Here is a 25,944-nt window from a genome sequence, read left to right on the forward strand (position 1 = left end):
GAGCCTAGTCCCATCCTCACCTACTGCTCTGGTGATGTGGGCCAAGACCCTCTCCAAGCTCATCTCACTGTGGTGTCCCCAAAGACTGGCTGCTCCATGCTTTGGTTTTGCAGGTTCCCAGTCGCTGTCCCTTCAGAGCTGCCCTCAGGAGTCTCAGCTGAGCAACACAAGGTTGGGATTCCCTGCCCAGTGCTGCGAGTGACAGGAGCTGGCAGCTTCACCAGGCACAGCAGAAAGAGTCCTCTGGCCCCAGGGATGCTTGGAGAGGAGCCTGTGGAGGGCTCCCTGCCACTCGTGAGCAGTGGCTTGGGTGGCACAGCTTTGACTGTTCATGGATTTTCCACTCTCCACAGGAATGCTGCCTGGGGTTGGGCCAGGGAGAAGGTGCTGAGAGCCAAATGCATTTGCAATCATGGCATATCATCTGTGGCATGCTTTGCTTTATTCTTCTGTTAAAAACTAACCTAACTTGGGGAAGACCCCATAGGACATCTGCTAGGGTCAGTTTTAAGGGCTTCCCATTCCTGTGCTTTAGAAAACAGGGGATTTGGTTCAGAACTCCCACTGAGCTCACTGTGGGACAGCCTGGCATGAGCAGACCTCTCTGCAGCCTCATTTGCTCTGGGGAGTTTCCACACACAACTTGACTCTTGAAGCTGAGAGTAAGGGCAAAGCAGAGGCTCTGGTTAGACAAGTACTCCAGAGCCAGTAACACAGTGTGGGGGCTGCTGGAGTAGGTTTAAGGAAATCAGCTGGGAATAGATGAGAGATAATGTGCCTTATCAGAGCACAAGGGAGCAGGTCTCTGGGCGTCTGAAATGACTGCCAGGAGGTGGGGAAGATGGTACAACCCAGAGCATGTGAGTGCTGGTTTGGGGACCCAGCTGCTTTTCTTGGCTCTACCATGACCCATCTAACCCTAAACAAGTCATCAAGAGATGAAATCATCTCTCTCAGCCTTGATTTCCTTTTGTCTGCCCTCAACTGCCTTGGGCCAGAGGCTGTCCCATCCTCAGCATTCACCTGATGCACAAGGGGTCAGAGATGTCTTATGGCCATAATGGAGGGTGTAATGTTGCCTTCCCTCTGCTTGGAATCCCAGCAGGAAAGGCCTTGGCATATGATAGACCCTTCAAGGCACTCTCTTCAGCAGAAAGGTTCCTCTCCCAGCTCTGGAGCTCTATCCTAGGGGAAGGGACAGAAGTGTTTCACAGCCCTGCACAGCCTCGTTTCAAAGGGAAGCCTGCAGTTAGCCCTGGTTCCTCTCTTCACCCCACACATCAAGGCATGTTGCTGGGTCTTTTTTCAGTAATCCTGATCCTAGGAAGCCATCAGTATCCAGGGAACTTTATCACACACACTCGAAATAACCCAGAAAGCTGCTAGCCCCATATTAGGGAATGAATCCCTGTCGGAAAGTAAAGTGAATGCAAAATTTATTGACAGGCCACTGTGACTGCAGGCAGTGTGTGACCCAGCCCCCTCCTTTACCTCCACCCCTCCCCATGAACAACAACCCACAAACCCTCTTCAGTCCTGCAGCCTTTATATTTAGCACGTCTGGGTCCCTTGTCTCAGCTCCCAGCACTTGCAGCGCGCGCAGGAGCCTTCCCAAGGGAATGAAACACAAACTGTGAGCAAGGAGGTCTGCACAGCGTCCTCCCATCTCCCCACAGCCAGTCCTCTCGGTACAAATGCAAATACTTAACGGAAAAAAAACCCCCAAACCAACAAAAACCCAACACTTGTCAGCCTAAAAACTCTTTTCCTGAGCTCAAACTGTGGCAGAGCTTTGCTGTCCTCATTGCTCCAGCTCTAGGCAGGATGACTTGGTGGTTAGAGCAGGAGGTGTACAGGAACGAGCTCCTCCTCAGCTCTGCCAAAGACGGTGCTATCTCAGTCAATCATGTTAATCTTCAGTGACTAAGTCTCCCCATTTGTAAATCTCTACCATCACTGCAGCCTCCAAACGCCTTTCATGTCTGCTGGGGAGTTTCCTGGAGAGGTTCATGGAGCTTCTGGTTGAGTGTAAAATCCTGCTCGAAGCGGGCATTTGGGATACTTGGTTGTGACTTTTAAACAAAAGGTTTTGTGTATGGATTTTGTTCTGCTCTTCCTTACGAGGAGGGGGTAGGCATTCAGGAATGTCTTCTGTGAGATAGCATGAGCTTAGGCGTGAGTTGCTGTAGAGCTGAAATGTCGCTGTGCTATATATGTATTAGGTTCTAGAGAAAAGCAGCAAAGTGTAGGATGTGCGTTAGCACTCGCATTGCACACGGGAATCTTTCCCTTGCAATTCCCATGGGAGGCAGGTAACTGCAGATTGTGCTGTACCAAAGCACGGAAAGGTTCAGTGTCAGACCATGGCCACCAAGGGACTCTGTATCCGATCTGCATTCCTCCTTTCCTGCCAGCCCAGTCTGCCTGTGCTGCTGCTGGGCTCCTTGGCCTGGGGACCCCTCTGCTAGAGGGGAAAAAGAACCTGGGCAACCAAAGGGAGAGGGAGCATCTTGCAAGACATAATGTTCACCAAATTTTGACCAAAAGGCAGAGACTCCCAAAAGACTCAGTAGAAACTTGTAGCCTGGTAGATAGGCAACAGAAGATGCACTTGGTCTGCAGCACTTTCTCCTCCCTGCTGAGATAGCCAGAGGTGACACTGTGCTGGTCAAGGTGCCAGCACCTTTCGGGTGGCTGCAGAGCCCAGTCCCACCTCTTTGCTCCAGCAGAGGACAGCCCTCAGCTGGAGCCGGCCTTTTCTCTGTTCTGCAGCATGGGCTGACTCTGTCCTTGCTCTTGCTTTACTCCAGGGAACTGCAGAGAGCTTCTAAGCTCTGTCCTGACTTACCCTCTTGGGGATGGAGAGGACCGTCAGCCCTTGGCCAGCATTCAGGCAGGTGACCTCCAGATGCTGCTGGCACAGCCACGTGCTGGGGCTCAGCATGGTGCATACCTGTCCCTGCCTCCCTAACACCCTACCTGGCAATTGAGATGGGCAATTTCCCTCTGATTTAGCCATTTGTATCACCAGGACACGTCAGCACTGTCACAGATAGCTTGTTTCTTTAAAACCAAGAAAACCAGGAGGGTCAGGGAGCTGAGGGATGCTGCTGGAGCTCAGGGAAAGGCATGGCCACCCTTGGCAAGTGAGGGCATGGCTGGGTTATGTGGGAGAAGGGGAGAGCTCAGTTCTGAGGGCCAGGTTGGTCTGGGCAGAGCCACATCTCCCTGAGCAGGAGTTTCTAGCACAAGAGGGTTTTGTGGTTTGTGGTGTGTTCAGCTCAGTGGATGGGAACTACAAATTCTGTCCTTTAGGAGCCGGCCGGCACCATCAATCACACCCAGACACCATCAGGAAATGATTCCAAATCAATTATAATTGCTCTTCACCTACTTCCTGTGTAAATCACTGATGTTTCACTGCAGATGCCAATGAAACAGGGGTGCGAGAGTCTCTTCCCTCAACTTTCTGTGTGTGTCTCAGGCCCACCTACTGAATTCCTTGGGATGGCCCTGCCATGCTGAGAAACAGCAGGTGATTGGGGTTGAAAAACATCAGCACATTTTATTGCTCCTGGAAGCAAGGGTTGGGAAAGAGGAGGATGCTGTGTGCTCTCCACATCCCTGGGATCCGTCTGCAGGTGGGAAGAGGGGCTGCGAGGCAGAGCCCACACCTTCAGCACTCAGCTGGTTCCAGAGGTTTTGTGCACAGGCAACAGAGATCTCATTAGCACTGGATTAGGTCCTAAAACAGCCTTTCCCAATGGGATCCAGGTGGAGTTTACCAGACAGGTGTTCTCACTGTCTTATTCATCCTTTTTCTCCTTCCTCTCATCCTTTGTTTCTCCTTCATCTCCTCCAGTCTTGATTCCTTAGCAAGGAGAGGTGCTAGTGTTCCAAGCTGGATTTGAAGCAGAGTATCAGTGCTAGCAAAGGCAGTGGAGACCTGGTGCTGGATGATATTTTTTTTATGGAATCAAAACATTTTGAGCTCTTCTGTTGAAATCTCAGTGGTACGTAAGATGGGATCAAACACCTTTAGGGAAGGGGAGGTTGGAGGCTGGAGGCTGAAACACCCTTTAGGAGAAGGGCAGAAAGCCAAAGCAGAGCTGCTCCTTTGTGGAGGGGGAAGAGGAGTGGGTGAGGAGGCTGGGCATGAGGTGGGATTGTGTGTGCAGTGGAGCCATGCCCGCGGGTCCCGTTCGGCCTATACAGGAGCACTGGGAAGCACGTGTGGATGTGGGGGAGCCCAGCCAGACGGGAGCGCGCCGGGGCAGGCTGTGAGCGACTTCCAGGAAGGCTGATTATTTTATGGAGTCCTCAGAAGTCCAAAGTTATGTGTGTTTGTTAAAGTGCCGTAACGCTGAGTTTATTTAATGTGGTTTTAACTGCCGCATGCTTTTATAAATCAAAATAATTAAAAATAATAAATTTGAAGGTTAAACAACAGCCTGCGCCGTGGCAAAGAGGAGAGGGAATGTCTCCGGGCTGTGTTTGCGGGCAGGGAAGATGGGGTTCCCGACGGCTGCGGTCGTGTTGCATGGGGACGGGGGCAAAGGCAGTGCCAAAGTCCAGGCTGCCGGGTCTTTTCACACCCTGTCAAGGTGAGGAAAAGCACATCCAAGGGGCAATGGCAGGCCCAGTTGTGTCTTCATGACAGCCCAAGATCTCTGGTTCTGCTCCCCTTCTCCTAGTTTAAAAGCACCTACAGACACTTGGGTTTGCCATCCTCCTCATAGGATTTTCCGGCTATCGATATTCTTCTTGTTGCAGGGCATTTCTATTGATGCCACATCTCGGCTTGCATTATTTACACAGAGCTATCGAATCTGTCCCAGTATTCAGGACAGCCTGACAGAACCCAGCCTCCCTCTTTAAAGGTTAAAGAGGCCGGGTCCCCTCGCAACATGGGCTCTAAAGAGTCACCTCCCCTTGCTCCCCCCCTTTCGTTTTAGCTCCGAAAGGTTACCCTGAGGCGCCTGGGACTGGGAAGTGGAGGGTGCTGGAGAGTGTGTGTGTCTCTTTAAATGCTCTTTGTGTCAGCGTGATAAGGAATTTGATGGCTTTATCAGAAATACCAAAGCTTTATTTAGCAGGGTGAGGCGAGCGCCACTCGGCTCCACACAATCTGCTGATAAATTGGGAAAAAAAAAAAAGGGAAAAAAAAAAAGGCAGTGGGGGGAGGAAAGTTTAAACTTTCCCTGAATGCATTCAAACATGGACCCGCTTCCAGGAGTGTGTGTGGAGCTGGGCACATTCCCTGCCCGACCACAGCGCTCTGGATAGTGAGGCCAGGTGTGGATTAGTGTGCTTGCTCAGACCAGAGCTCTTCTAAAGGATGGAAGCAACATGGTTTTATCCCATTTCATCTTTTGGTGTCCCCACTGTTCACCTAGTTGTATCTCTCGCATACTCCCTTATCTTGTCCCTGGTTTGCTGCATTTCTTATTGTCCCTTTCACCTCTGCCCAGGGTACTCAAGCATTTTTGGACAACATGTGGCATACAATACATGCCTTTGGATATAAAAGCCTTAGAATTCTTTCTCTGTCCCTCAGGCTGTGGGTCTCAACCAAAGGGTTGGGTTTGGCTTGTCTCTGGGTGCCATCTCCTTTACCTGGATCCTGCCTTTCAGATTGTAGAAGTGGGAGGCACAAGCAGCAAGGTGGGGAAGGAGAAGTGTCTTGTGGCATCATTAGGCACAGTGAGGAGGGGACTTCTGCCAAGCATCGCTTCTGCAGAGGGACTGGCAGGGAGCTCACAGCTAGAATCACCCCCCGGATCCAGTCTTTGTCCCAGCCTGGATGCTAATCCAGCTGCAAGAGGACAGGCTGACATCTGAGGGGCATTTCCACCTTTGAATCTTGCTGTCCTCCCAGTGTCCCATGAGCTGCGAGAGGATGCTTGCCAGTGCTAACTCCTATGTGGTGGGCATACCTCAGGGAGTAGACTTGGGTAGGAGCTAGTTTGGGTGAGCTGCTGCTCTGATTTAGACTATTGCAGACCACCGTATTGTGGGGGATCCCCTGCACTGAGGGCAAAACCGAGTCACAGAAATCCTCCTTCAGTCCACTCTTGAGAGGTTTAGGGAAGGTGGTGCTGAGTGAGGAGGCTGGATGCATGACCTCATCGTGTTCACACTGTGTAATGCTCACGTGGCTTTGCTTCTAAATGGACTAAGCCTTGATTTGGTGGTTAAGTCACAGAACTGGGAATCAAGCCTCCCAGCCTCCAGACACCAGCTCCCCATGGAAACCTGCTGCCTTCTGCTTGCCCGTGTGAAGTGCTCCATGCACAGGACCAGAGCAGCACCTGGGTTTGCAGCAGAGCAAGAATCATAGAATCAACCAGGTTGGAAAAGACCTTTGAGGTCAAGTCCAACCATTCCCCAGTGCTGCCAAGGCCACCACTAACCCATGGCACTGAGGGCCTCGTCTACACGGTGTGTGAACACTTGCAGGGACGGTGACTCCAGCACTGCCCTGGGCAGCCTGTTCCAATGCCTGAGCACCCTCTGGGGAAGGAATTGTTCCTCAGCTCCATCTAAACCTCCCCTGGCACAGCTTGAGGCCGTTTCCTCTTGTCCTATCGATTGTTGCTTGGGAGAAGAAACCAGCCACCTCCTGGCTCCATCCACCCGTCAAGTAGTTGTAGGAACTAGTTGTAAGAAGTACCTAGTTGTAAGGAGGAATGTGCAAGGTTTTACAAAGGATGCACATTGCCGTGTCTCCACCAAGGTCACAGGAGTCATGCTCCCTTACTGCTTCAAGTCTGGCCCCATGTTTCTGTAGTGCTTTGAGATCCGAGCCGGGAGGAGCAGGAGACAGACCCAGTATTCCTCCTGATCCGTGTTTATCATTAACACATGGCATCTATTATATATTGTTACCATGTTTTGTTGTTGATCGCGTGCCTGCGAGCAGGCCACACACACTGTCACAGCTCTGGTCCCTTCCTGATCTCGTGCCTCCACACCTTTTCTTTCCATCCTTCTGTTCGTTCTTACTCCTCCTCTTTCCTTTCTCTCTTTCTTTTGATTTCCCCCCTCTCCTCGGCTTGCACGCACGCACACACACAAACACATACACATACAAAGCCCTTTCACAGTTGGATCATCTGTTCTTGGCTCTCGCCCACATCTCTTTTTGATGTGGTTTCTAGAGGGTTTGGGCCAAGTCCCCCATTTCTCTCCCTGACATCAGGAAGCCTGCTGCAGCCTCTGATTCCAGCCGGATCTGGTTAACTCTCTCTTAGGAAACCTTGCCACCTACCAGAGTAAAACTGGGGCTGTGAGCCTGGCCGGAAAGGAGAAAGAGGGCTTGAGCTGCTCTAAGCTATGGCCTGATGTTCTGGACAGTTACTCATGATTTACATAATGTCCCTGAGCATGGAACAAGGTACGGAGTTGATGCAGTACGGAGTGGCTGTGGAGCTGCTCCGTTAGATCTGTTTCCCTTGTTGGGGTTTGGTGCTTCTCCTCTGCAAAGCTGGCTGCAGAGGGGCAGTGTCCTGAGCTCTAGGCAGGGCTGTGGCTCTGCTCTCATTATGGGGCTTCTCCTAAGGATGTAAAGCACACACAGTCTTGGTCTCAGCCTTGGGGCATTCTTTTGCCTTGGTTTAAGCCTTGTCTAGTGCACTGCTGTCCCTGTAGCTACTATATGGGAGGGCAACCTGTTCACTTGAGCACCAAAAGAGGACCACGGTCCTGGGAAATGCAGCTTTCAGTCCTACAGGTGATTGATCCTCCTTTGGAAGGCAGCGTAAAGATGGTGTATTTGGGCATGTGAGAGGGTGAGTAGACAGGTTTAGAAGAGGCTTAACAGCAATTAGGTTTACATGACCCCTCTTCTCTGGGAGGTTTCAAAGATCCCGGGTCACTTTTGGGTACAGCGGCTGTTCTGAGTGCTCCTGGTGTGATTGCTCTGCGGCAGCACAGCGGCTGCATCGCATCTGAAGTGCATTGGAGTCCCCTGGGGGCTGCTGTTAATAGTTGTGCTTTCAGCACAGAGCGGGTGGATGGGACAAGAGGACAGGGGCAGGGGACACAGCACAGCCCTCTCTTCTCAACACCCTCCTTGTGAACTGCCTGCTCAAGCTGCCTTTGTGGCTTGACTCAAATCCTGTTAAGTTGACAGCAAAACTTTCACCAGTCTCAGTCCAAGAGCAAAACATTTTCAGACAGGTCAGTTACAGGGCCAGGAATGGGTTTAGGAGAGAAATACCTGGAAGACGGTTTGCTTTAAGAAAGTGGGGAGGGAAGTGAGAGTAGATTGCTTTGGGCATGGGTAATGGGGCATGGAGACCTCGCTGACTCAGCCAGCACCGCCAGCTCTGTCCTGGTCACTCAAGCTGTGGCTGCTTGTCCTCTTGTCTGAAATGAGCCCATCATCTCAGCCTGCTACCCAGCAGGCTCATGTCCCCTGCCACAAAGCATCTTGCCATGTGGCACTAACTGGTCCTTGGTGGCCACACCAGCCGGGAGCCGGAGCCAGAGGGGCTGTGGAGCATGGACCCCTTTGGCTTCTCTCGCAGCTCATTGATGAGATGGAGACAGTTTTCCTGTGTGCTCTGTGCACACAGCCCACACACAACCTTGGCGTGTGCTGCAGCTGGTGATCCTGGACTAAATTTGTTCCTTTCTACAAGGAAAATGTGAATAGAATGGGCTAAGACGCCTCGGGCTCCCCCAGCGTGGGCCTGGGGTGCTGGGACAGCATATAGCTCCTCCCTGAAAGTGGCTAATAGAAATCAGTCCTGATTAGGATTAGTCCAGCCAGCACTGAGCTGGCAGGCTGATAATCTAATAAAAATTCCCAGGATTGGTTTCCTCTGGGGAGGATTTGCTGGACGCGGGAGGAGCAGGATTAGCCCAGCTGTGTTAGGGAAGGGAGGGCAGCCCAGGGTGGGCAGGGGGGAGCGAGACAGGCAGCAAGAGTAAGTGGAAGTGACAGGGTCAGACCGGGCCTTTGTCCTACAGCCTGATTAGAGAGTCTGCCCCCAGTTTCTTACACTTTGGGATGTTGTCGGACAAACTGGAGCTTAAATCTGTCAGAGCGCAGTGGAGATTGGAGTTGACATCCCGGGAACATATTCCTTGCTGTGCAGAAATCCAGCCCTGCTGGGAAAATGTAAAATGCCCATCCCAGCCCCCTCTGAGCTGGAGGAGATGTGAGCTCAACTTCTTCCTTCAGCTATGTTTGGTGGTTGAGGCTGAGCAGCAGAGAGGCTTGTCCAGAAGCAGGTATCTGCCATGAGTGCTCCATGTCCAGTTCCAGACTGGTCTCTCCAGCTTCATCCCCTGATGGAGAGGAAGTCCTGGAAGGCAGATTCTTGCTCTCATGCTGAAATCACCAAGCTGTGTGTGACATGGTGGCGAAGGTGCCCACCATGCGTGAGTGAGAACACAAGCAGGAGATCCCTGTTCCTCCAGGGAATCTCAGGATGGGAAGAAAAGCTCCTTTGTAGGCAGTGTGGAGGCCTGAGGCTGCAGGGAGTGGAGGTGCCAGGGACTTCTTTGGCTGCTGTTGTTGAGGAAGACCTTTAGCAGGGGAGGCAGACCAGGGAGGTCTTTTGCAGGCAGCATTAGCCAGACCCGAGCTGGGCACTGACGAACGTGCTTTGCAGCGTTGCTGGTGTTTTGGCAGCCCTGAGCATGCTCCATTCCCCACCTTGAGTTGCCTGGGGTGTGTGTGGGGCAGTGCATGGGAGCTCCTGTCAGCCCTCATCTGGCTGCTCCCTTGGTTAGCAGAGGGAACCCTTCTGCTGCAGGGCTTCTGAGCCTGCAAGCCCTGAAGTGACTGTGAAAAATAGAAATAACCCTGGAAAGTGCATGCCTGTTCCTGTAGTTTTAAAGCAAGAATATGCAGTGGGAAGAAGAACAAAGACTCAAAGTTTTGACCTAGGTGTTGCACAAGAGGAGCTGTGGGTTATTTCAGCCATGTTCTGGTACATCATCTAAAGGTGTCCAGGCAGTGTGCTCTGGCTTCCTCAGCTGCAGTGTTTAGTGCTCCCTAGACAAGGCAGGAGAGAGAAGAGCCCCACAATCCTCTGGCCTCATCCTTTAACTGTCCCCATTGCTCCCTTCTCCTCCCCTTCAACTCACCTGGACTGCCTCTTCTGTTACTTGCTTGGGAAGTTCACCACAAATCCCACGCTCTTTATGTGTATCTCGTCCCTCTGGGACACTGCAGTTGGATAGGGACTCCTGCAGAGGAGCCTTCAGAGCATTGTGTGGAGTCCTGCCTGGAGCAGGAGAACCAGCAAAGCCACTCCAGATGTTCTTGGGCACAAGGCAGGAGCTGTATGGGGTGCAAACCCCCTCCTGGAGTCTGAACTCCACTGAGAAATGCCTTCAAAGCTCCAGAGGTTGCAGCTTGTGTGAAAGGGTTTTTTCCCCTTTACAGCTGCAGCTACTGGATGAGCTGGAACATTTCCCAGCTGAGATCATCTCTCAGTGGACCAGCATCCTAAAAGCTCTGGGGTCTGGCAGTTGTTTGGGAAGCACCCCCCTAACCTTCAACCCCCACCCCCAAAAAGAAAGAAAGAAAAAGCCTCTAAGATGAAACCAAGATAACTAAATAACGAGAGCACTGTCCTCTCCAGGCTCGGGTAGCTGCATATATGATTGTCAACTTGATGAAATCCCCCCGGATGTAATGAGCTGATTTTCTGCTGTTAATATTGCATCTGCTGATGAAGGATTCGTTAGGATAATGGAACGAAGCTAAAATATAAATGACTCGCTGTCAAGAAGCAGCTTTTGCTTGTGTTCTCCTGACAGTTCCTCGGCCATGGCGAGGGAGTTTTGTGTGCTCCACACACGTTCGCGAGGTGTGCGCCATCATTTGGTGCTGCAACAGGGACACACGTGTCAGTGCGTCTTCCCTCCCAGCCATTCCCTGGTAGCCTGGAAGCCCATGGCATGTGCCCATCCCGACTGGTGCTCCCCAGGGCATTGGGGACCAAATGGTGCTGCCATCACAGAGCATCAGCCAGAGAAAGTCGCTCCATTGCTGGGCTGAGGCTGGCAGGAGAGGTGAGGGGAGATGTGCCATTGGGTGAGGATCTGTGCTTTACTCCAGGTCTTCTTCCTATCTGGCATGTTCCTTTTCTCATGCTGTTTTGTTGCCAAACTTCGGTGGGTTTTCATTCTGAACAAGAGAAATCAGTTGAAGTGTGTTAGAGAGTGGAACTGATTTTTCCTCACAAAGCTTTTAGAAATGTAGAGCAGCGTTTTCATTGGAAAATGCAAAAAAGATTTTGATAGAAGTGATCTTCTAATTGCTGAGTAGCAATCTGACAGCTCTGCAGAACTCCTCAAGGTTCCACTGTCTGTTTGGAGAGATGGAGTGGGTTTTCCTTGCAGAAAGTCAAATGGAACCAGCTCTGTCATTGAGGGGATTTTGACTTTAAGACAGTTTCACACACGTGGCCCCAGCAGCAGTTGGCTCATTCCATTCCAGGGCTGTGTGCACACATCTGAGTGTGGGTACATCTTGGTTATCACAGGAGGAAAACCTAAGAGTAGGTTCATAAGTATCTGCCCTGTCTTAGACCAGTGCATTTCCTAACAGCATCAACCAAAACATAACATTGCCAACCCCTGTGTCTAAGGCCATTGGGTGTTTTCCCTTAAAATTCATGTTTCTGGACACAGGAGACCCAATGAGAATCTCAGCTTTCATTGTTTGTTTGGGTTCTTTTAGTTTTTAATCACATTTCTCGCTCTTCTGATTACCAAGGAGAGAAAAAGCAGCAAAACATGAACTGTAATGGCTCGAAAATGAAATTAAAAAAGCCTGGTTTTCAAATCACATTTTTAAGGGATCAGATGTTGATCTGATGTTGATGAAATCACATGTTGGGGATCAGAGCAGCGGTTTGGGTCTGGAGCTGACACTCCCAGATGTGCTGCTCTTCCAGAGGTGTGAGGTGGTGGTGCCCCAGCCTCTCTGACCTCCGCATCTTTGGTGGTCATGAACACAAAGCCCTGCGTGGCCCAGCTCGAGTTTTGGGGAGTTCCTCTCGCTGCTGAGACTCTTCTCCTAGCGAGGAACATGGGTGGTTTAATGGAATCATTCTTTACAAAAGACCATGAATATAAATGATGGGGGAGGGAGGAGACACATTAATATGATGCTTGAAATCCTGCGTTGAAACATATTTGATGGAAACCAGCTTCCTGACAAAGTGAACTTCAGAGCGTGTGCCTGTGGGTGTGTGTAACGTCTATGGACCGCTTCTTCAACCCTTTTTGTGAGATCTCTCTGCTTTTCCTCATGCTGAACACTGCATGGAAGAACATTTTGAACTAAAACATTACTTTTCCCACGATACTTGGCAGGAAGAAGAATCCTTTTCTGAGCAGTGTTCATCTGAATTTGAGCTGACTGTGCAAACATAAGGAAAGGAGGGAGGTAGTGAAGGCACTAGAGGCACAATGCAAGGGACGGTGAAGTCCGGGGCTGGCTGCCCTGTCCCCTGGGATCCCTATAAAGACAGCTCTGCATCAGGACTCTGTTGTGCCAGAAAAGGCAGAGCAGGGATGCTTCCCAGGGGATTAAAGTTATTCCCAATAGAAAGGTGCTTCAGAAAAGTTGGAAAGCCTTTTGTGTTTCTGTGCTTTCCATTGCACAAGCTTTAAAGTCCTGGACTCACGGAGGGAGAAGCTGGTGAACAATTTGCCATTCCTTTGCTGCCTTTTGGCAATAATAACAGCCAGTCCCGGGCAACTGAAAGTCATGAGCTGGGCTCTGAAAATGTGAGCTCATCCCTGAGGTGTGGAGATGGAGAAGGTAAACGCCAAAGGGTATGACATTCTTGGGCTTGCTTTCTGAATCCTTCAGCCTTTCTGGAGGCTGAATTTCTCTGCGGAATTAGCCTTGGCAAGGGAGAGGGAGCTCTGACCACCATCCCTCTTGGCATCTCCCAGGCGTTTTATGTCAGTTGCTTAAAGGCAGAGAGCTAGACCCCAAGCCAGCATAAAGCAGCACAGGTCCGTCGGTGTCAGCAGGGCCTCCCTGGTGCACACGCATTGGGCTCTCCTCCTGGCACCAGGGAAACTGTTGAGGAATTTGGTTGCAAATTCAAGTGCTGCTTGGCTGGGATGGACCCCCTTCGCTCTGGCGGCTTGTTGGTGTTGGGCAGGAACAACCTCCAGCCACCAGCCTTGGGAGGAATCATGGAATCCCAGACTGGTTCTGGTGGGAAGGGACCTTAAAGCTCACCCAGTTCCAACCCCCTGCCACAGGCAGGGACACGTCTCCTTGGAACTTCCTCCTCACCTTCCACTAGAGCAGGTTGCTCCAAGCCCCTGTGTCCAACCTGGCCTTGAACACTGCCAGGGATGGGGCAGCCACAGCTTCTCTGGGCACCCTGTGCCAGCACCTCAGCACCCTCACAGGGAAGAGCTTCCATATATCTAACCTGAACTTCCCCTGTTTCAGTTTAAACCCATCACCCCTTGTCCTATCACTGCAGACCCTGTTGAGGACCCCCCTCCCCAAATCCTCCCCTTCAGTTTCTCCTCCATTTCCACTCCTGTCCAGGTGCCCTGGGTGCCTTGTGAGCTCCATCAGCTCTTCCCACGTACCAGCTCTCTTGAGCCATCACTTGGAGCGTATATGTGAGTTTCTGTGTGTCACACTTAGATTTTTTTCTGGGGTCCCCTGCTTCATCATTATCTTAATCACTGTTGTGTTAAGTTTCATGCTTCCTTTGACCTTTATTTTCGGCCTGGTTATGCTGTTTATCTGCCTCTGACACTTGTCCCCTGGTGCTATTGCCAGGGAAACCCAGCACAGAGGCTTTTCCCTTTCTCCCCACCCCCTTGTCCCTTTCTGTTTAATTTTTTTTTCTTTCCTCTTCTTTTTTTTTTTCTTTTTTTTTTTTTCTTTTTTTTGTCTTTTAACATGGTTTTCCTAAAAAGTTTTTTAATCAATCAAATTTGAGGCAGAAAATAGGCTTGGTCACGCCTGGTCCTTGGGTCGTGTGACACTCACTCAGGGTCCTGACAGCTCCTCAAAGGGGGCACCCGGGATGAGGAGGGGAAGGAGGGGGGGGCCCAGCAGCGCGATTCCCCAGGAAAGGGCCCGTTTCCATGGCACTGCTCCCACCTCTCCGCCATCCGCCAGCGCCGACGTGGGCCTGGGGCTCTTCAAAAGGGGCGTTGGGAAGCGTGTGCGTGCGTGTGGGGCTGGGGAACAAAACGGGAGGCGCTGGCAGCTGCCGGGGTTCTGTGGGGAGCTTGTGGGGAGCCAGCGGGAGCGGCGGGGCCGGGCTCTGCATAATCAGGAGCTTTGCATAAATGCCCCATTTTTCATCCCCGTCCAAGGCATTTGCTCCAGGAGAGCTGGTAGCCCTGATGTGGAGGGATGTGTCCTGGTGCGCGTCCGTGGTGCGCATCCTCCGTACCTGCTCTGCTCCCCTGGCACCCTCCTCCTCCTCCTCCTCCTCCTCTCTGCAGGTCGGCAAGTCCCTGCTCCTCTGCCTATCTGCAGGTCATGTCCCTCTGGCTATGGTAGGGCCTGGACAGTGAAGGGAGCACGGAGCTGGCCTCGTGGCTATGTCAGTAGTGCCGGCTTCCACTGCAGCAGGACATGGTCTTTCCATGCGCCCCACCATCCCTGTCACTTTTCCCTCACCTCTGCCTCTCCCCACCCTGCCCTAGGAGACCACTTGCCCTTCTGCTACCTTCATCCAAGTCTCTGTGCTGGGAGTTTTAAAGCCCTTTTTTTCTTTCTCAAGCTCTCTTCTTTCACTCTGCTCCCTCCTGTCCTTCTTTTCCCCATGCCCTTTCCAGTTCTCCATTTGTGCAGGGTCTTTTGCTCTCTCTCTTTTTTATAATTAATGATTAGTTTTAATTGGTTTGCTTAGGCAGCCTGACAGCAAATTAGCAGGAACCAGCCCAGGGCTGCCGAATGCCAAGTTTGGGGACTGCTGTGCTTTACACATGTTGGGTTGGGAGGTGAACTCCTTAGGATCCTCCCTTGGCACCTCTCCTGCTGTGCTGGGCAGTGCCGTAGCTCTGCTGTGAGGTGAGGTAAGGAGCCTTTCCTGGTCCTGGATGCCATCAGGGAAGCTGGGACCAGCGGTGGATTGGGATCTGCAGGGCTGCTGTCTCCCATCCCTCTGTCCTGGCTCCAGTGCCTGCTCTAGCACTCCAGAGGTTTGTGATGGGCGCTGAGCTTCAGGGTGGCCCCTGTCCCCTTTCTACTGCCTAGCACTGGTTTTCCTCCTCCTTTCTGCATCACCTTTATTGAGCTGGACTGGGCTCTGCTCAACAGGTTTGAGCAGAGGGGGAAAGGGTGAGAGACAGGGCAGGATTTCCCTGGGGAATGCTGTGCCGAGGGGGAGTCCTTGGGAGCAATAAGCAGGCAGCTCTACCCAGTGCTAAAAGGCAGGTAATGGGGCTGGGGTGGGAAGGGAGGGGGGGCTTTGCTCTTTTCTTCCTTTGCACTGATTTCCCTTTGCTTTGCTTTTCTTTTCTTTGCCTTTTTTATAGCTCCCATTTTTCTTTTTTATGAGAGAGAAACTGCAGGGTTCTCCCAGGGCTGGGAAGAGCACTCGGTCCCAGGCTGCTCCCAGCCAGATGGAGGGGAAGAGGAGGGGGGCAGCGGGCCTGTAATCCTGGCAGGAGAGTTTTCCTGGTTAAAGAGGATTGAGGATGGAGTCTGGGACATTTGAGCATGTTGCATTGGGAAGAAGGGTTAGACCATGACCTAGTTGGGATGCTTGTTACCCTCATTTTCAGCACAAAACTTTGCTGAGAGCCCTGGCAGCCCTGACAGTGAGTGGATGTAGTTGGTTTGATTGTGCTACTGGTATTGCCTTGTAATGGAAGCCAGGAGAGGGGGAAAGAGGAGATAACAGGAGTTTCTCTCTCCTTCTGCCCATGGGATATTCCCTCAGCAACCCAAGATCAGCAGGAGGTGATAGCTGGGTGTGATGTGTGGACTCTATCCTGGGAATCTCGGTGTGTCCTTCAGCTGCCCCTCGTGCTGCCCTGTTGCTTGTCTGGTTCCTCTCCTTGTCTTACCAGCTTTTCCTCCTGCTCAGGACAAGCTTGGGCCAGTCTGGGGACATTTCTGTGCCTCTGCCCCATCCCCTCACTCCTGAGAGAGGGAGTGAGCCTCATTCCTTTCAGCATCAGTGCCCAGACAGGGTCCGTGGGTCCAGAGCCAAGGCTGGGCTCACAGAGGAGAGAGATGAGGTTTGTATCTGCCTTTTGTTCTGACACATCTACTCAGCAGATGACAAGGCCCAACTGTATCTGTAGAGCAGCCAGGATATTCCAGCTCTTCTGCAAAACCAAGAAGGCTTCTTGGACTGGTGACAGTAGGTAGTGTTTCTTTCCCCCAACAATCTTGGACCTTGTTGTCCTTGCTTTAGGTGTTAATGGGTGCTTTTGCCGTTTCTGGATACCAGTCCAACCCTCCAGCTGAGTGTTAATATCTACATGTGCCTTTTTATGGGATCCAGAGCACATGTAGAGCTGAAATCAGAGAGATCTGGTGTCTTCCTGGGATTTCTGTCATGGAGAAACAGCCTTTTTGTCAGTCACAGAGGTCCCTGCTGCATTCCAGACTCATGAAAGATGGAAGCCAGCACAAACACGTCTGCCAGCAGATCCGTGTGTCGTTCAGCTGTGAGTGCACTGGCAAACACCGTGCCGTGATACCTTGCTGCAGCCTGGCTCCATTCCCAAAGACTTGTACGTTTAGGGCTCACCCAGGTGAGAACACTGATAATGCACGTACAGACTTGATGCTGTGCAGCAGCCCCAAGGCTCAGAGGCTTTGGTCGCAGTGCTCGCTCCTCTGTCCCTGTTCAGGACATGCTGTGTACATCCACACAGCTCAAGTGTCACTCCTCAGGCCTGATGCTGACCCTCAAGAGAGTCCTTCATGTGGCTTTGCCAGTGTTTTGTGCCTTGGTTGAGCTTCGGGCCTCTGCAGAACAAGGCTAGGGATGAGTCTTCCTAGGGAGAGGGATGAGGGAGAAGTGTGGAAAAATTCCTGCTAGAAAGGCATTGAGACCTTACAGCTTGTTTCACTTCTGTGTGATTTTGGCTTGTTCCCACAGCTGATTTCCATGCAATAGCAGAAGGTGCATTTTGAACTTCCATGTTCTGTGCACTTGGGAAGTCCTCCTTTGCTTTTGACACCCACCCACCCTCTCAGGAGGTGGTTTAAGACCCTTTTCCCTTTCTTGTAGGCTGTTTACATTTCACTGCGCTCAGTGAGCCAGAAGGGGCTCAAGGAGTTGGCCATACGCTGCACACCTTCATGTGCGAGCAAGACTGGGGCAGGTCCGGCTCAGCCTGGGCTGTGTCAGTCCCAGGTTGGGCAGTGCTGAGGAATAACTCATGCTCAGACTTTTTTGGGCCAGGTGAGGCTTGGGCCAGGCCGGGTGTGTGACCATGTGCCCATACCCTGTGCAGTAGCTCCTATTGAAGAGGCACTTGGAGCATCAGCAGAGAGAGCTCAAGTATGGGCTGGTGGTGGCTCTATTCCTACCCGTAGGGCTGAGCTCAGGGTGCTTTACTCACTTGTTTTGTGCCTTACCAAGTTTATTGCTGATACTTGATGATCAGGACGGTTTCAGAAATGGGTAGTGCCACTGAAACATCAGGTGCTGTGCAACGCTAAAGGAAGGCTCAGCTCCTTCCCCATGAGAGTCACTGTGCCTCTCCCTGGTGTCAGAGCTGACCCTTCACTTCTCATTTTAGCAATGTGGGTGCCAATATTTGACTTCTCCCTTTGCAGTTCAGGAGATATGGTTCTGGGCAACCTGATCTAGTTGAAGATGTTCATCTAGAACATTGTAGGGGGTTCATTGTAGGGGGGTTGGACTAGATGACCTTTGAAGGGCCCTTCCAACCCAAACTATTCTATGATTGTGTAGTTATTATACTTGAATAGCAGCTGAGGATCACCAGCTCTTTCACCATAGAGCTACAGGAGGGAAACTGAGGCATGGAGCTGAAAGTGCCTAAAGATGCCCTCAGAGTTCTTGCAGTGGCTCACTGAGAGATTATCCCACTGGGTTCCTCAGTTGCGCATCCCACATGCTGCCAACTCAACCCACCGTGGCAAATGAAACCGAGGGGAGCAGAAAGGCAGTGATGCCTCTTGCCCTGCTGTGCATTTGGCTTGGCTTGCAGCCCTTCCTCTCCTCTTCCTCCCCTGGCACCCCTTGCTGCCAGCACGTGCCTTCATCCTGCCTCGGCCGGCAGCCCGAGCCGGCTCCTTTAAGGCAGGCGCAGCAGGAATTGTGTGCGGTGCCAGCCTTCGCTGCCAGCGCCTCTCCCGCTTCCCCCTCGGAAAGTTTCCTGCCCAATTGTTATGTGCGATCCGATCTGAAAGTTGCTCTCTAAGCTTCTTGTCACATTTTGACTTAATGAAGTGCAACTGGAGTGGGAATTGGGGTTCATCACGCCAGTCTCACTGCGCTCCCTTGTTGTCAGAAAACAGGGGCGGTTGGGGACCGTAATGCAACGCTGCAAGTCGTTATCATTCCGGTCAGTCTGTTTAACACAAAATTAAACAAAGAACTAATTAGTGCCTCATGAATTAATAAATGCGCAGTTGCCGGGTAGGAAGGGGAGGAAGGAAAAAAGGTTGTTGAAGGAAAGATACTGAAAAAGTCGAATTAGGATGTTGTGTCAAGGGGAAGGAATAAAAAAGAAATCTGAGTCCACTTGGCGAAGAGTTTGGATCCATTGGTTTCCATGGAATAAGCTTTCCTCCTCCTCCTGCCTCCTGCTTGTCTGCTCTAGAGCAGGGATGAACAGCAGGCACGGGGAAGAGGCAGCCTTTGTAATTAAAGGGGACTTGTAAGAAAGATGGGTGCAAACTTTTTAGCAGCGGCTGTTGCAGTAGGACAAGGGGTGATGGTTTGGAACTAAAAGAGGGGAGATAATAGAAGGAAGAAATTTTTTACACTGAGGGTGGTGAGGCACTGACACAGGTTTCCCAGAGAGGTGGTAGATGCCACATGCCTGGAGGTGTTCAAGGTCAGGTTGGACAGGGCTCTGAGCAGCCTCATCTAGTGGAAGATGTCTGTGCTCATTGCAGGGGGGTTGGACTAAATAACCTTTAAAGGTCCCTTCCAACCCAAACTATTTCATGATTCCTTCACAGTGCTCCCCAGAAGCTGGAGCTGGGATCCTCAAGCCAGAAGCCAAATACAGATATTTAACCAAAGAGCGTCATGCCCAGATGTGGGAGCTGAGAGGTGTGGGGTGGAAGCCCTCCCTTGGAAAGGAGGGAGGCTTTGAAGATGGTCATGGCAAGCACATCTCCTCTCTTTGTTTGAATGCTTTGGAGCTTTGTACTTTCTGGTGAGGGGCATTGTGTGACTGGGGCCTGTCTCCAAAACATTTTATCTCCCTCTGGCTCAGGAAGGAGCCAGCACTTGGTCTCCCAAAGCAGAGGATGGGGCTGGAGCAAGTGAAAGGGGAAGCCCCATGGAGGAGAGCAGTGAGGCAGGAATGAGGTGGAGAGGAGAAGGAGGAGCAAGGGTGGCAGTGGGGTAAGCAGGATGAGGGGCAGGGTGAGGTGACACCCATAGCTTTAGATTTGGCAACACATTGCTCATTTTCTGGACAATCCAAGATTGCCACAGGAACAGTGTGTAATCCCAGATTAACCATGTCCCAGCAGCGCTCCCCCTGCTCCTTGCCCTGTCCGTGCTGGCTGTTCCTGCTTCCCACAGGGAAGGATGCAGCACCGGCTGGTGCTCTCACAGTGGAGCTGGGTGTGCGGGCTGTGCCGGATGCCCACCCGGCCACCAGCCCCGCTGTGCTGTGCCATGCTGTGCCATGCTGTGCCGTGCTGTGCCATGCTGTGCCGTGCCGCGCTGCGAGCTCTGCTCTGGTGCATTGTCAGGCAGGGAAGCAGGCAGAGCTGGGGGAGGGAAGAGTCCATCTTTAAGAGGACATGTCAAGTACAATTAGCGTTATCTGTCTAAATATGTACTGGGAACACAGAATACAAGAGGAGGCCTGGCTGGCTTTAATGGAGACATATGCAAGGTCATATTGCCTCATACAATCCCCCAATCTGATTTGGGGATTACACATTCTAAGTAAATTGGCGTTATTCCTCTTGCATCATTGATAAGCTGCAGCCGAAAGAAGGGGAGTGAAAAAAAACAACAAAACAACAATTAAAAACACAAACCTAAGAATTGACCGTGCACAGGGCGAGGGAGCGAAGCTGGGAAGGCTGAGAGAGTTACAGCAGAGAGCTGGGGAAAGGGGGAGAGAACACGAGGGAGGGAGAGAGACAAGAGCAGGACAGAATGGCAGAGACAGCGATGGAAAGAGCAAGGAAGAAAGGGAGAACAAAGGGAAGGAAAAGGTGGGAGAGGGATGAGAGAGCCAGAAGGACAGAGGGTGCCAGGGTGGGAGAAGGACCTCAAGCAGGGGAGCTGTTACTCCAGCTGTGCTCTCAGCCTTGTTAGCGCCAGGGTTTGAGCGGGGAAGGAAGGAGCCAGGCTTGTTATGCACCTTCCTCACCCAAGGGGCTCCCTGCGCTCTGCGTCCATCCATCCATCTGGGATATCTCTCCGGCTCCCTCCCGCTCTGGGTCCCAGCCAGCACCAGGCATCTATCTCTGGCGCAGCGAGCAGGCAGCGGTGGTGTGAGTGACGGGAGGAGGCGTCCACACGCACCCAGCACCGAGGCCCCAGAACCAAGTCTCTGCCCCTTCTGCTTGCCAAGGAGCTGAAGCAGGGTCCCTACAGGGCAGAGGGAGCTGTGCTGAGAGCTGGTGCATGGCACAGGGGCTCCTGTGTGCGACCTCGGGCTGGTTTCCATTTCACTGCCACGTCCCGGGCAGTTGCGATAGCTGTTTTGGCAGGGTTGCAAAACAGAGGCTGCAGGAGTGGGCCAAGCACCCATGCCATTGTGCGTGAAACCACCGTGTGCTCCCTGCCACCTTCCAGCTCTGGGAGAGGGAAGTCCCTGTCTGTCTGGCTGTGGAGCTCCCCTCCCACCCTGCCTGTGCAGGATAACCCCCTCCAGAAGTCTCATGGCAGTGCTTTTATGCTCTGTCACATTTTTGGAACATATGGTTTTAAATAATTCAATTTACCTTTCATGTGGTTTGCTGTGACTTGTTTTCCCCTGTCCCTTTTCTCTTTCCTCCTCACGGTCTGCATTTTCCAGGAAGATGCACAGATGAGTGGATAAGGAGGTTCAGTGGGACCCAGCCCTGCACCCCATCATCTTGTGCCCTGTTGGTGTGCAAAGAAGGCCTCTGCATTAGCACAGTGGTGAACCTCTGGGAAAGAGGGATCAGCAGAGGAAATGGGAGCATTGGAAAGGGAAAGATCTGACATGGAGCAGAAGGCACCCTTGGATGTGTGGGCAGAGTATGGTGCAGAGCAGCACTAGGTCTGTCTCCGGTACCTGGGAAGCAGGATTCAGGCCAGGAATATCTGCTCGCTCCATGCTAAAGCATTCCTAGGCCTTGTTAGGAGTCTCATGCCCAGGGAAATGCAGGAGTGCTGTGTGTCTCATGGTGTGCATGGCACTGCATGATGCAGCCAGGAGCAGGGAAGCACTTTGTTCCCGTGCAAAGTCTGAACGCCCCATGCTGGTTCTCACCCTGCTTTTGTGAGTGTCTGCGCCTTGGCTCTTGGTCACATGTGCCCTGTGCACTGACTGGGTCCTTTCTCTTCCCTCTCCAGGATGAAGTGAATTTAGAGCTAAAAACGAGGCAAGAAACCAGGCCTTGAAATCTCCGAAAGGTAGGAGAGACTTCAGACTGCAATGGGTATGTCACTACGCCCTCCTGGGTTCTCTTTTCCTCCGTGTGTCTCGCACACTTTATGGTCTGCTTATTGTGGCTGTGTCTGCACTGGAACTTCTGGCATTGGACCATTGTTAGTCTTAAAGGGAGGTGAAAATGGGAGAAGGTCTAATGCAGACATGGCCCATGTGTGTCCTAATCGTGTCTTTGTCTTTGTACACCAGTTTTTCTGGGCACCTGGTTTAGTCACTGTGGGGTCTCTTCAGTACCTTCTTTACTGCTTCTATCTTTACAGATAAATAAGTGTGTAAAAGTGCTTTGGTGAGGAGGATACGGCTTTGTCTTCGTCCATGTGGGCTGGTGGGAGATGAATAAGGTCCTTTCACTGGATAGGATGCAGTCTCCATCTACTGTGAAGTTTTGCTGAGCTCAGTTCACATAATTTAAGATGGTGATGTGCGTGCTCTCCTCCTCCTCTGGCACATTTTTATCTATTCAGGCTGCAGCACCATGCTGGTATGATGGAAGCAGCTCTCTGTCTCCAGCAGAATCTTATGTTTTCTGGGTTTTCCCTTTACCTAGACCCTTACCTCTTCTACCTAGACCCAACTTTGCAGTCTCCTAGAGCTGGATGGTCGCTAGTCCCTGTCTGGTAAGAGTCCTAGAGCCCAGGGAAATGAAAAGTGATTGCCTCTCTTGAAAGCCTCATCTCCATGTGGTGGGTAACAGTCCCTGTGCCACCTCAGGTGGTGGTCACTGAGAAGTCCCTGCCACCCAAGGCAGCTCCTGCTGTCCTTGCCTCTAAGAGAGGCAGCACAGGGCTCCCTTGTGTGTCACCCAAAGAGCCCCCACTGTCTTTCCCATGTCTCCACACTGGGAAGACATGGGGTACCACACTGGGTACCCTCTGCAGCACCGCCAAATCCAGCCTCTCCCATTGCTCCTGGCACCAAGACAAGGCTGAGACATGCCAGGGCTGGAGTGGCAGTGGCAGAGAGGAGGCTGGGGAGCGCTCTGCCCGGTGGGACATCACCTCAGAGGTGCCAGGAGCACTCACTGCTCTGTGTCAGCACCCACAGCATCTGTGCAGCAGTTGAGACCCCCAAGCCCCAGCGCTGGGAAGCCCATGGGCTGAGTCCAGGCGGTACCAGAGGGGCCCGGGCTGGCTGGGGTGGGAGGGGGCCCCAAGCCAGTGTCAGAGGTGACCGGTGGAAGGCCAGTGTTATGTAAATACCACTGCTGAACATGGCAGGCCTGAATGGCCCTGCGCGTCCATCCATCATTGCTGGGGAACAGAAGCCTCCCTGGGAGCACGGGGGGCCGGCAGCGCGGGGCACGCAGACACAGGCAGCATGTGCCCTACTCATAAACTGTTTGTTTTCTTTTTGTCTCTCTCGTTTCGGGGCACCCCGCTGAGAGCAACTCTCTGTTTTGTCCTTGCAACCTCTCCTCCAACCTTCCCCCCACCACTCCAGGCCTTCCTTTTCCTCCCTCCTTCCCCCGGCCTGTAAAAAAATAGGGAGGGGGTTAAAAAAAGAAGTAAAAAAAAAAAAAAAAGAGAAAGTGCCCAGTTCCCATTGCGGCTTCTTTCTGTGACTTCAAAGGCTCCCCATCATTGTTTGGGATCGGCAGGCAGTGGCCCTGAAAACGTGATCACAGCCGGGCACAGTGTAGGTCACCACCGAGCGCCATGCTCCGAGTGCTGAAAGGAACAGGCAGATTCTTCCCTTTTCATGCTTCACAACCCTGGTTACAGCGCTCTGCCTCGCCCGCGTGCTCCTCGCTGCGTGGCTATTCTTGCTCTTTTCTCCTCCTTTCCCTCCCTCTTTCTCTCAGCTCCCTCATTTCACCATCCGTTTGCTCTCATTCTGCTCTCCTCTGGGCCCAGCATTGCTTGCTCCTCACACTTTCTTCTCTTTCTTCTGTTACTTTTCATCCTAACTATCTCCTGCCCCTTCTCTCTCCTCTTTGGCACTGTTACACGAATCACTGTTCCTTTCTCCCTTTTCCCTCTCCTAAAGGTCAGGCTGGAGGTTGATTTCCTCATGCTCTCTGTTCCTGTTCAGTAGCAGCCTTCCTCTGACATTTGCCCGTGTTCCTGTCTTCCCCTGTGATATCTCATTCACTGTGCCCCAAACTGTGGAGGTTCTGTAATCTCTGGATTAGCCCCAGAAGCCTGCAGTCCTGTTCTCCCTGCAAGGTGCAAGCTGACTGCTTTCATGTGCAGTGGGCTTTACTCCCCCGAAACGTAGCACAGCCTTACATGGGGAGGCAGCACACAGTGCCTGCCAACAGCCTCAGCTTCCAAACTTGCTCGCTGGCTTTGCTGGTTATTGTGTAAGTAGGGTTAGAGTTGTGGATGAATTTGTGAAGCCAGGCACTGACTTCACATCTATCACAGGGAAACAGGAATCTTGTAAGCCTCACATGGAACATGATACTGATGGTAGTGCTGGAGGGCAGAGTTAGGCAGAGCAGTTTGAATGGGCATCCCAGAATACTTATGAAGTGGATCTTAACTGGTGAACATCGCATTGTGCTGAAACTGGGTGTGTTTCAGTAACTTTGAGCCACAAAACACCCCCAGCAAAGCCAGGAGTTTCCCTTTGGAGCAGAACAGGACAGCACTGTGCCCCTCCAGCACCCAGCCGGGGCACAGCCACCCTCTTCTCAGCCCCCAGGAGCAAAGATCACAGTGCTTTTGCCTCTGGTGATTTGTGAGGTTGTTTTAATGCCGAGGAGCCCACCAGGACTTGTCTCTTGCTAAATAGGCGTATTAAGGGACATTGCAGCAGGGGTTATAGAGTAATAATTTGTCCTAATGAGCTGGTGTCACGTTCTCCTAGGCCGGGCTGAGTGTGAGCAGGAGCCGTGGTAGGAAGGGGCTGTGCTGGCTCTGACCTGTCAGCACAGGTTAATGAAGTACTGTGCTGCTGGGAGGTCAGGGAGCAGGAGCTCAGCCATGGGGAAGGATGGGCTCTCCCCTAAGCTGAATGCCCCTGGGAAAGGCCTGTGCCCTGCAGGATGGAGCAGCAGGATGCACGGTGGGATATCGGGATCTCCGTGCTGGGTTGGCAGCTGAGCACCGCTGCTGCCTCATCAAGCTGTCTGCAGGCAGAGGTGAACCGGCTGCGGATGGGGTTTGGTAGGGGTTTGTCCTCTGGCTTCGCAGGATGGAAGGAGGCAGGAAGAGTAAGAGAGAAGAGGTCTCTCCTCCCTTAGGGTGCTCTAAGACTGGCAGGGCTGAGCTCCCACACAGCCAGGCCGAAATTCCTTGTCAGGGTCAGGCAAGTGGCTGGTGATGACCAGTGTATAGCTAGGAGGTTTATATAGATGGCACATCTTCATCCTTCCTTTTCTCCTTGCACAGAGTGTATGAACATCCAGAGGAAGTTCTCTCTGTCCTTCCTGTTCCCTCTTTCTCCTCCCTTTACGCTTCCCTATGGCTTGCTGCCTTGTGTGGCAGCTCTAAACCCAAGCAGTTGCTTCCATCCCTTCCGGAAGCTGGGCAGCCAAGGCACAGGAGAGTTCTGCCGGTCCCCCAGTGAACGGTACTGGGGAGCAGGCTGATGGCAGGACATCCTGGGCAGCTGAGGTTTGAGCAGAGCTCTGCACTCTGCAGGAGAGGACAGGAGAAGCCAAGAAGGAAGAGTCCTGTTCCACCTGCTGCCTTGGGGATCCATGGATCCATGGCCCTGTGGATCACACTACCCATCCATGCTGGGCAGGACAGTGCTCTTGGCCACACCAGCGCCCTGCAGTCTACAGCACAAGCTCCATATACCATCTTCCTCCTCCTCCCACTCATCTTTCTTTGCTCCTTCCCCCCCTGCTTCTCTTTGCTTTTCTCTGTCTCCATCTCTCTCTCCCTTTCATCTACTCAGAAGGCTTTACTCTACTTCCTTGTCACCCTAATTGATTGCATTAACCTTTCAGCGTATTGGATTTCCCCAGCACCGTGCAGAGAGCACTGTGCAATATGCTTATAATCTGGGCTGTAATGGACAGGCAGCAGTCAACGAGCCCCTGCTCCAACAGGTTCTGCTGACAACTTCTTCTCGGGGAGGGGGAGCAGGAGCATGGTGGGGGCTGCCCAGCATGGCTGTCACCCAGCGAGCAGGGTGCCACTGTTGGCCTGGGAGAAGGATCCAGCTTGGGAAGCAGGGGGAAGGTATCATATTTGACCC

The 25,944-nt window shown here is 52.2% G+C and overlaps 1 protein-coding gene across 1 annotated transcript in view; it reads left to right on the top strand.

The window, feature by feature from the left end:
* The window catches only part of CASZ1 (castor zinc finger 1), a 163,793-nt gene that overhangs the window by 38,045 nt on the left and 99,804 nt on the right, over positions 1-25,944 (top strand). Inside the window, exon 2 of the mRNA XM_030507634.1 lies at positions 21,696-21,781. Coding sequence (XP_030363494.1) covers positions 21,778-21,781 — 4 coding nt within the window. The 5' untranslated portion in view covers positions 21,696-21,777. The remainder of the gene's footprint in view (positions 1-21,695; positions 21,782-25,944) is intronic.

Source organism: Strigops habroptila, chromosome 16, assembly GCF_004027225.2.
Source record: "Strigops habroptila isolate Jane chromosome 16, bStrHab1.2.pri, whole genome shotgun sequence".
Taxonomy (NCBI): domain Eukaryota; kingdom Metazoa; phylum Chordata; class Aves; order Psittaciformes; family Psittacidae; genus Strigops; species Strigops habroptila.